The sequence below is a fragment of the Papilio machaon genome, chromosome 12 (assembly GCF_912999745.1).
Source record: "Papilio machaon chromosome 12, ilPapMach1.1, whole genome shotgun sequence".
In the NCBI taxonomy this organism is placed as follows: Eukaryota; Metazoa; Arthropoda; class Insecta; order Lepidoptera; family Papilionidae; genus Papilio; species Papilio machaon.
The window spans coordinates 6,482,199-6,493,948 of NC_059997.1; the positions used below are offsets into that span (position 1 = coordinate 6,482,199).

General features: G+C 31.9%; 2 protein-coding genes across 2 annotated transcripts in view; both read right to left on the reverse strand.

Annotated features, from left to right (window-relative positions):
* The window catches only part of LOC106718341, a 75,428-nt gene extending 69,411 nt beyond the window's left edge, over nucleotides 1–6,017 (reverse strand). The window contains exon 1 of the mRNA XM_014512405.2: nucleotides 5,666–6,017. Within this exon, the coding sequence (XP_014367891.2) occupies nucleotides 5,666–5,689 (24 nt within the window). The 5' untranslated portion in view covers nucleotides 5,690–6,017. The remainder of the gene's footprint in view (nucleotides 1–5,665) is intronic.
* On the reverse strand, nucleotides 580–951 carry LOC123721537. Its single transcript, XM_045680380.1, has one exon. It carries the CDS (start codon nucleotides 940–942, stop codon nucleotides 595–597), a length of 348 nt encoding a protein of 115 aa, XP_045536336.1. The 5' UTR covers nucleotides 943–951; the 3' UTR covers nucleotides 580–594.
* Nucleotides 6,018–11,750: the final 5,733 nt, after the last annotated feature.

Consider the following 11,750-nt stretch of genomic DNA (forward strand, 5'->3'; position numbering starts at 1 on the left):
ATTGCCATGCCTCTCATTCTTTTCAAAAAAACAGAGACAACAGCATACTTTAATATAAAGGTATCGGCTGTGAAAATTTGCGGTTAAAAAAGCATATCAGAATATAATTTTCATTTTTAATTGCCAAAATACCTTTTCATTAAAAATGTAACGTACACTCGAAATGTTTTTTAATAACTTAAAAAATATTCCTCATATTTTAATGAGGATAACTTAAAAAATTATCCTCATTAAAATTATCGAAAATATTGTTTAAAGGAAATTGAATCTGATGTAAAATAAATCCACAATTATAATACATTAAAAAGCTTTTCTAGCTTAATTAATACTCGTAATTAATTAAAAATTCTCAATGAATTAAATAAAACGGCATAAATTTTAATTTAATTATGCGAAAACTATTATAATTATTTGAATAATAATTTACTAGGAGCGTAGCTTAAATTAATTAAATATTTAACTAAAAAAACATATTCTCACGAGTGGGTTATATAGTGGGTTGGACAGTATTTATACAATTTTTGCCTTACTGACAGAAGTGTAGTAAATGTTTTTTATTATTTACTATGTAACTCTCTCTCTCTCTCTCTCTGCCTAGCTCGTATCCCACATGGTGGTGGGGTCGGCTTTTCCAATTAGTTTCCTCCACCTCGCCCTGTCCTCGACATCTTCATCTGAGACTTGGCACTCACTCATGTCTTTTAGCACTACATCTTTCCATCTAGTTTTGGGTCTGCCTCTGGATCTGCGGCCGGGAAGGGAAAGATGTAGTGCTAAATTACCGACGTAGTCCGGCGGCCTCCTCTTTATGTGACCATACCATCGCAGCCTACTCTCCTGCATCTTATCAGCAATATCGCGCACACCGAGGCTACCTCGCACGAACTCGTTGCGGATCTTATCGAGCCTGGTTACGCCGCACATCCATCTCAACATCTTCATTTCAGCAACTTGTAACTTCTGTGTACTTACTATGTAACTCTGTTCCGCGTTTTTAATAAATTCGAAGTAAGCAGTTTCATTCTTCCACACCGTGAGATCCACTAACAAAAAATTCCATACAAAAAATTAAATCATGACAAAATTTTCTGAGGCTACGTTATATACGACATTATATTTTTTTATATAAGCTTCATAGAAATTCAGTACATATAAATTAGACTGCTGTCATAATTTCTTAGACATTCATGAGAACTAAAAACCTGTAATTTTCTATGTTTACGCAATCAAACAATACCAAATGAAATGCCAATGGCACCGTACCTAGTTGGCAGTTGACACAAACAGCTGATGCTATTTGGAACAAATCCAAACGCATACGGAAATATTACAGGTCTGAAGACACGAAAATAATGTTCATTATTTTACACAAGTACAATAATTGACAAGATAATTATAGATTATATTACGTTTCAAGATATTTTCACTTAATAAATATACCGATTTTACTTTTCGAAGGTTTAAAAACTATTTTAGATTGTATTGTATTTCGCGCTAATATTTAAAAATAAGTATCAATTACCTATTTCTTAAGTTTTTTTGTCAAATAATTTCCTCTAGAAAAATAAAAGTTTATTGTGTTTTCAGCCTACGCTAAGTTATAATTATAACTGATAACGTAACCGCTTTGCTTAATAGTGATACAGTTTAATACGGTTCATTAAATTAGTTACATAAGTTACATTAATAAGTTACGCAGTAAAGAGCGAAAGTAATAATAATACGTTTCAAAACACCTTTTGAGGTTACAAAAAGAAAATTGTGTCAAAAGAATTTAGTAATTTTTTCTTATAAAAAATACAATGTAACAAACCATTTAATCGTAATTAATGGAGGAATATTTTACCCAAAATTTGGTCATCAAATGTCAAAAAAGTTTTTAATATTGTAAATAGCAAGGCTAAATGGACCTATTAAACACTTCTGACACTCTCACTGTACTGTTAAATTACTTATTTTTTCTTTTACTGTGAAAAACTTTATAAACAATACTACGACCTGACGAGTTACATGTCTCACAAATGCGTAAGAGTTCAACCGTTAATTTCCACTGTCAAAACATATTCAGTCAAAAATAATGGGGCCACGTCAGGATTTTTAGTACCGAAGACGTATACAAAAAAAATACAATGAGTGATAAACAAAACCCATTCGGCCACAACCTTGAAAACATTCTGTACTGGCAACAAAAACCGCTCGCTAATATGCCAACGACTATATGACTGTAATTACATAATGCTAGAGCTACACACGAAGGTAAAAACAATCTACTGTCGTGCCTCAGTGTATTGTCCTCGTGTGAAAGTATTAGCTAAATTCACGTATAAATTATGTTTAAGCAATAATGATTACTATTATCTCTACCTTAAGATTGATAATATCGTGGCAGGTATCATGGTTATGGATCGCATGTTCCGTGACTCCCTAGTATCCTGTGTCGTCTTCCAGACATCCATGCTACCTTGATACCTTCTAACATCCAACCATCCATACATACATTCATCCATTTCGCATTTATAGGTATTATAATATTAGTATGATGTATTTTCAATCTAAAATCAATTTTGATTTTTTAAATCACATGTGTATGTGGTATATTGTCCGCTTAATCCAGAAGGAAATCGGTAGATGAAACTTTTTAATTGCATTCTTTATTTCTTTGGTGTCAAAAGATAACAAATTAAGTTATTAAATTTAAAGACAATGTAGAAAATCTTATAACACAATACCACGTTAATAATAATAAGACATTTAATCCGTTCAAAGACATCACTTAAAATACAATAAAAAAAAATAAAAAATATCAAAATTTAAACTTCCCTTATATAATTAAAAGTAACGTTACGTAGTTTTACGATGTAATTTTTTAACATAATTGTTTCTTCGAAGCACAACATAAATCGTGTTGAAGTAAAGTTGAGCTCAGTGGCAGTGAAAGTTTATCGGTTATGTTGTTGCCCAATCGCTCCGAAAGCTCAAGGGATACCAAAGTTGCCGACACATGTTACGTGCCATCGGAACAAAATAGTTTTGTACCTTAAACACAGCTGCCGGCAAAATGTAAGGGATGGATTACAAACAGCTTTTTGAATAATCCGTAATGCGTATTTGTTTTTAGTAACACTCATGTTCGGAAACGTTAAATTTGTTTCCCTTGTGAAATATGAGTCAATACGACCTCTTTAAGATTTGTTAAGGGAATAGGGATTTGAAGCGGTGACTTTAAATTCTATATCTAGAACTACCAAGGGAAACGATTTTGAAATAGCTACACTTAACATCTATCTGTAATAATGTTCAGTGGAAACCTACCTTGAGTCTTAATAGAGGGTCAATTAAACAATTACGAAAGCATACTCGATAGCCTCTTGAGTTACCTTGTAAGGTAACCCAGGAAATAACTATCATACTACGATAAAAATTCCTTTGGCAAATAATCTGATGTTACTGCAATAGTAAAGCATTTAAAACAAATTAAAAATACGCTTCGTGTAATTAAAAGTAATTTACTTTATTTATTTTTAATTTATTTAATCTGTTATCAATTATTATAATATGCAAATGAAGTATGAGCGTACAAGCCTTTCAAAATAAATATTGTCTGCTGTTAAAGCCGGACGTCTGCAATAGATGAAGGTTAAACTCGTGTCTTAGACTTTTACCTTATATTGTACCTGTTGACAACAGATTATGACTGGAAATCACGAGGGCTAAACGTTAACCTAATAGTTTAAAGTCATGTTCATTGTCCCTGCCTCAATTAATTTAATAACCAAACAAACAACAATGCGTTGATAACGTAACATAACAATAGGTCGACTAAATTTGTTCAACAAATAAGTACAGACAATATAGAATAGTCACGTACACATTTTATTTCGTAAAATAAAAACATTAATGTCAAAAGTTAACTTTTACTACCAGTTGATATCCACTGACGAAAAATCTTTACGATTTTTTTTTAAATATTGCTTTATGTAGGGCCAAGTTATCGGGAATAATAATCGCATACTGTAAATTACCTTATGGCTTCCCGTATTCTTGCGTCAGCACATTACACAATAGTGGATGAGAGTTATGGTATTACATTGCAACGCTTATAAAAACCTGTGCACGCGACCGAATTTACTCAACCAAGCAACAATGAACGAAGTTTGATTGCATTTATGATTGCTAACACATCACATGTTTGACATTACTCGCATCGTGAAACATCGCAAATGTTTGGATGTTTGTTAAAATGCATCTCCAGAACGGCTGCATGGATCTTGATGAAATTTGGAATATATGTAGAACATAGTTTGGATGAACACATAGGCTACCAATTAAGTTTTTCTTAATTCCGCGCGGACGAAGTCGATGGCGACAGCTATTGCCTACAAATAAGTTATAAGTCAGCGAAATGTTTCTATGTTTTGTTGAGTTTTACAGCTGTAGCGGTATTACTATATAATTATTTTTACTAACGTAGATATATAATTTTGGTGACGTAATCAATCTTTATCATTTAGTATAAATTAACATGAAAAATACTCTGACCAATATTACCTAAAAGAAAGTGTCAACGAAAGTAAAATTTAGGTGTCTCTAATTTAATTTTTATCACCACCACGATTTGTATTGGTTAAGTTAGGTTTTACGTCATTTTAAATTTTAAAAAACTATAAAAATTTAATAAGCTACGAGAAAATAAATATCATCTTAACATAATAACATTGTTCGAGACGTAGGTTCGCCGTTGTCCGACATTGAAGACGAATACAATAGGTTTGTGATGGTCTGCGTGTGTAGGCTGGTCTGACGCACACATATCATATTACATTTTGCATTTAGCACGATTATTATAAGTCATAACGATTCACTTTATATGGCCAAATGCTATAGCCAATACGGCTAATATTTGTTACAGCTAACTTGTATTTAGCTCCGAAATGAAATATGAAAATGAGTTAAAGAAATTCTATGTATTGTAACTGTAACTATTATCGTGAGTTTTCACTGCAGAAACTCATGATAACACTTACACAACAATCCCAGTTGTTGTACAGTTGTTCCGGTAGCAGTTTCCTTCTAAATGTCAAATAAAAAAATTCCTATATGAACCTAAGAAATAAATAAAATGTACAAGTTATACACTAGAATATCGGTAGCTAGTAGTAATAAATATAGTAGTAGTAATAAATTTCGAATTCTGCTATGATATAATTTATTACGCTAAGCAGAGGTTTATGTGAGTGTGGTAAATTGTGAAAAATAACTAACATTTAAATGTACCCGGTATTAATTGTTCGTATAGTAAACACGTTATCGTAATTTGGCTTTTCGTCTATTGACATGAAATAAAATTTCATGTTACTAATTTTTCTCTGAAAAGTCGACCACAGACTATCGTGCTAATTTATGAAATTTACTGTCAATAGTCGCATTAATTAAGCACCTTCCTGAAGCATAATTTAAGCCAATCATTATATTTTGAAGGCTCTGCGCTTACAGGGAAACTTGACTTGAATAAAACGGTCAATGAAGTAGGATTTTGTAAGATCACCAAAGTGACATGTTAGAGAATCAAAATGTTACAATTTCAACTATATGGCAAATATTACGTCAAGAAACAATACAGCACACTTGCTCGGTCTAAATATAGCTAGCAACGAATTGCACTCACCATCATCATTGAAGTATGCATCATTACTGGCTCAAGGCTCCACTCTTTCCATCCTAAGGACTTAGGACTTCCAGGTACATCCGCACTGACATCATAATCTCTAAAATAATCGTCCACAAAAACTCACGCCGACCAAAAACAAGGTCACACCAAAAAAAACTAACACAACAGAACGAAAAATAAAACAACACAATAAAAATATAATTCAATAAATATAGTTTGATACGGTCATAACTGATTTTAAGTCATACGACACCGATTTCAAGGAAGGTGCCACTATCAAAACAGAATACGATAAAGTTTGTAAATACGCTGCCTCAGAGCACACGCAACACAACCATTCCCTTCATGGTACAACGCTGCACTGACGGCTGACGACATCTCAAACGTCAAAGCATTGGTTCGTCTTACTCAGTTTTCCTTTGCGAATCTGATAAGTATGAAAGAGATGAATATGTGTTTAGTTATTGCGTCTTAAAGAATGCATTTAATGCATTAAGTGTCAAAGTGACAGGTTCTTAAAATGGTATCGTCGTTCTTTTAAATGCGTTAATTTTAACGGTATGATTAATAATACGTTAAAAATTTTTAAACACGGAATAATTGAAATGATAATTTTAGGAAATATTTTTTATTGTCTTAATGACTTTTAATATACACAGTTATGTTAGTTCACCACAATTAATTACAGTTAAATTTCGTATTTAAGTTAGAAAAAACAAGGTAAAAGCTTTAATCAAAGGTAAACTTTATTAATCGGTATTAGTAAATTTTATTAATAGTACGTGAAATAAAATGTACCTTGTAATTATAAAATCTGAAAATAACTTGTATTAATTTTTTATAAAATTTAATTGAGGTTTTTTTTTAAACTTACTAGGCGTAAAAGATTCGCAATTAGTTTTCAGCGTATTCTTATAAAAGCAATTTCACGTAATGACACTACCTTCTTTACCGGAGTTACAAAAATTGGACATTTAAGATAATAAGGGTACCAAAAGGGTCCAAAGAGTAATCGTATTTTTAAGTTACGTACGGACGGATATATTCGGTCAATGAATAAAAAATGAGAAGAAAATTGTCCTTTAAAGATACTATATTGCTCAAAGTTCACATTTGAAGTTAAACTTTAGTCATTAATACCTTACGCATACGAACTTCGTTATATTTTTGCGTTGAAGAACATCATTTAATAATTGTCACAAAATAACTGTAAGCGAAAAACAATGTAATGGCCGTATTAAATTTTACGTTATTCTGTTTACTTAATTTAGGCGTTTGGATTGAAGTATGTTAATGTATGATCCAACGAAATGGTTGTTAACAATTTGAAAAATCACGAAACCCGTAACAAATAGCATTATTTAATATTCGCTAAAAGCAATTACCCAGGTACGAGCAGGTAATGCTTAAATCGTTGAAAAGCTGTCATACGCAGGTTATTAATGACGCGAAGTTGAAAACGTTCAGCCAACTAAAAACAAAATATATTCAAGGAATAAATATTTGCTGAATATTATTATGAGTAAAGAAAATTTATTTTATCATAGTTACTTGAATTTTCCATAGTTGGAATTAAAGTTCCGTGACGACAATTATATTTAAATTTGAAAAAAAAAAGATAGATTAAAAGTGAAAAAAGTAATGCATAAAAACGCCTTCGTCATAATTTGCTAAGCCTAATTATGCAGGCGTTTTGTAAAAGCAATCTAAATATTAGAAATATATTTTATTTAAATATTTAAGTTAACAATAAAATTCAGACATAAAAACTTTAAGAAGATTTTACTGTTTTTTTACATATACTATAAGATGACAACAAGCAAGTGGCCACCTAAATTTGCCAAAATGGCGAAGCGACCGCTGCCTATAGACATCCGCAATTGCACATGCGTTGCCTACCTTTAATCGACGGAGGAGGAGACGCGCAGAAAGAGAATATTACCCCTTACTACACGTCCCCTCCTCCATGAAATCCACTTCCTCTTCCCATCCTCTCCTTATAAGAAAAGAGTGGGAATAAAAAAAATGGCAAAGTAAAATTTAGAACTTATCTGACAGTTGTGATAAAAATTAAATATTATAAAGGACAGTTGTTATAAATAGAAATATTTATCGAAACATTTGGTAAAGTTATTAACCATGTGGGTACAAAACTTACTACTGGCACGGGTACAAGAGGGTGATTATTGCTTTACCCTAGCAGATGTGTAAATGTATCGCTGCAAGAGCGGTAAGTATTATTCAGATGCGTTATTTGTTAAAAGAATTAAATAGGAGGGTAACTTATTGGAAATAATCTTTCATATGGCAACAATAATGTATACTGTATGTGTTACTCGAGTAGAATATTTTTAATTCATAATGCATAATTAAGTAATAAGTGCGATTTTTTTGTATATATAGATGTATTGATGAATGTTTGTTGGAAGTTTATCTCCAGAACGGCCAATAAATCTCGGTTAAATTTGGCTCAGATATAGAATTTAGACTGGAAGAACACAGGCACATACAAAGATACATAACACCGGCAACGGATCTGTAGTTCCTAAGGTATAGCAGATGGCCATGGTTGTCGATGTTCACATCGGTATCTTTAATGGCTGCATAGATCTGGATGAAATGTTGAATTTGCGATTTGAGAATAAACGGGAAGACTATTCTATACATATGTTTCGGTAATGTGCCGCCATCTATTGAAACGTAACAAAAACTGTAGAAGCCAGTGCCAACAATTCGTGAGAATTATAAATAGTAGGTACGATAGATGTCGCTTTTATCAGCAAAACTTTTGAGTAAACTTTCGCGATGGCAATTTTGCTGCTATATTTATAGTACTAGACTATACTTACTATAAATCTTTGGTACTTAAGAATTAGTACGGCAATTATGCTGTCTTTATTTAAAAATAAGTATCAAATAGAAAGATTGATATTCTAGATTTTTTTTTATGGTCTCCTTTTTTACCACTTTAACTTTTATTATTTAAACATATTTACGGTATATTTAGTAAGTCCTTAATCACATGTCGAAGAAAATTATTGAATGTAAACGGCCTTCAAGATATTGTTTATTAACAGAAGCGTGTCGGAAATAAAGGTCAATCACCCGCGTGTTTTACTCGTGTTACTTTTATAATATTAACAAAAAAAAATCTAGAACTTTGCTCATTATTTGTTCTGCTTACACACCAATGTTAAAGCTACGGATGCAATCATGTTTTTAAACTAGAGCAAACCGTCAACACCACTCGTCCTTATTATTTCATTATTTTCATCATTATTATTATCATTATCAGACCAAGATCTCAAGGGAAAATGGATTTATAGAAATGGGCTATCTCTTTTTCTTTCTTTCTGTACAATCTCTCTTCTGTTCTTAAAATATAGCAATGCAAAGTTTCAAACGCTATTTAAGCCAAAGATTTATATAGTATAAATAACTATATAAATCTTTGATTTAAGCGATGTCAGGTAGCCGCTTGTTTTTGCCACCAGTTAGTTACTATAAAAATATGCTTGAAAAATATAAATATTTACAGTTAAATTAAACAAGCGTGGTATGAATTTAACTATTTATTGAATAGTTACTTAAAATACACGCATTAGAAAAAATATCATGCGTTATGCCAATACTAAAACAAAATTAATGAGAATTAAAAAAACAATTTAATAATTTATGTGGATTAATTGAACATTTACTTTTTAACGCACATTGTATTGTTATTACATTATGATGTTTGATAACATTATTAAATATAATCAAGATTCGTGATAATTCGTTTGTTATTCTTATGCTATTTTTATTTTAGCTTCAAGCTAGTGCTAGCAACATAGTAGCCACAATTTTTTGGATACAATCTTTATATCTAAACCTTGTCTTGTGAATGCTGTGTACGCCTGTTATCTGTATGTTCCTCTGTTTTATTGTCTGTGTGTTATTTGTACCTGTTCGTGCTTGTTGAACATGCTATTGGTGTACCTTTTTAATAAAGAAATAAATAACAAAAGACGAATCATGTGTGATGACTCGATTAATTTTATCCGTTGCACTTCGAGGAATGCTTAGTAATTAACTGCCAATCAAAACTTTAATTCGTATCTGTTCGGGACAGAAAGACATTTATCTTTTAAATGATTTATAAATCACTAGCTGTGTCCGTGACTTCGTCCGTGTCTACTGTCTTATTAAAGTAATTATTTTACTTAAACTATTGAACCATTATAACAACACATTTTAATACATACTTTTATCCTCAATTCCTTATTGTTGTTTTACACCCTTGAGAGTGAAAATTAAGATACTTCTTTACATTTTATGTCCCGCCTTTCATCCTAATTAAAAAGGAGCCAATCCTTTGTCATATGGGTCAAACGTGCAGGGAACACCAAGGTGTTCATCGACGCCAATAGACATCTGCAATACCAAAGGAACCGCAGGTGCGACGCCGGCTATTTATCTGAATAATCTAAGATAGAATATACATTTAAGTACTAATGTATTTAATAAATGTCAATTTAACGTGGCATTGTACAGGAAATCAAGTCAGGACCGGGAAGTAGTATAAAAGCTGTCATTTGACCGGAAGTCCGTGTGTTTCAAATTATCTAATCTCGATAAATGCGTGTACGATTTGCAAGTAGTATTTTTTTATTATCCGGATAAAAAATCCATTTTCTATCTATTTACTTAATATATAACAAAAGTAAAAATAAAACTGTATAAAAATCTTCTATTTTTATAAGTTTTATCTACTACCTAAAAGATAAAAAGAAATTATAGTCAAATAGTACACGCGATTTTAACTTTCGTATTTTTTATTAACGACATCTATAGACTAGTTCCGTACTCTTTTTTGTACCTACATATTCCTTATGCAAAATTACGATACTCAGTATTGTTGTTTTTTTTTACTAAATTACAAAAACCTGTGGTCATAGAGACATGAATAGCGGGATAACTTTAGTATGATTTTTCACTGCCAATTGTTGTATGCGGCTGTTGTCTGATGTTATATACTTATTTTTTTGGAATAAAGTTCAAAATTAAATGTTAATTGTAATGTAGTAAAAATATGAATATTTTTCTTGGTACTTTTCCTCCGAATTATATCCATTCACTTAGGCCTTGTTACATTTGCGAATATTTTTGACAATGGCCTACATTTACTGCGAAAATGATTTATATTCTTGCCATGTTACTTTATGACGGCTAAGTTAGTTTTTTTTTAATTCAGACGTTTATGATAAACTATTAATTGTTTTTTTTTTTTATTTGTAAGATAAGCTAACAATAGTATTTTGTAAAATCACTATCTTAGTGGCCCAAAATTTTAGGTTAGTACATAACTTTTTAAAAAGTCATTGTAATGTAATTATATAGGGAAACGAAAGGGCGGACGCACTTGCAAAGCAAGCTGCGGTCGGAATGAAGACCAAACCCAACTACGACAAGTGTCCCGTTTCATACGTCAAGCGGCAACTCCGCTTGGAATCGCTTGAGGTATGGAACGGGCGCTACAGGGACGGGGAAACTGCCTCGACAACCAAGGTCTTCTTCCCGGACGTCGTACGCGCGTTCCCCGTGCTAAGAAAAATAGACCCGGATCAAATACTTACGCAGATTTTTACTGGGCACGGGGGGTTCTCCTCGTACTTGTGCAGGTTCCGCTGCAAGGAGAGCCCCTCGTGCATCTGCGATCCGGGTAAGGAGGAGTCCGTGTTGCATCTGCTCACTGAGTGCCCGGTATCTGGTGCGATGAGGGCCGGCGCTGAAATAGAGATGAAAAGTAAAATTAATTTAGAAACAATAAGAGAATTGGTAGAAAATAGGAAAACAAGAGAAAAATTCTTAGAATACTGCAAAGCGTCGGCCCTCTTAGCTATAAATAGAAATAAGACGTAGTTTAATATTTATCACATTCGTAGTAGTAAGTATTTATTGTTTTAAATAGCCTTTTTGCTCTAGACTTAGTATTTTATAGTTTTAAAGTGTAAATAGATATCTATTTTAACGTATTATTATTTTATTGTAATTTTTTTAAATTGTATATAGATATCTTAATTTTAGTGGTTTTATTTTATAT

Coding starts and splice junctions, on each gene's coding strand:
- LOC123721537 (XM_045680380.1), bottom strand. CDS start 942: ATGAAGATGTTGAGATGGATGTGCGGCGTAACCAGGCTCGATAAGATC.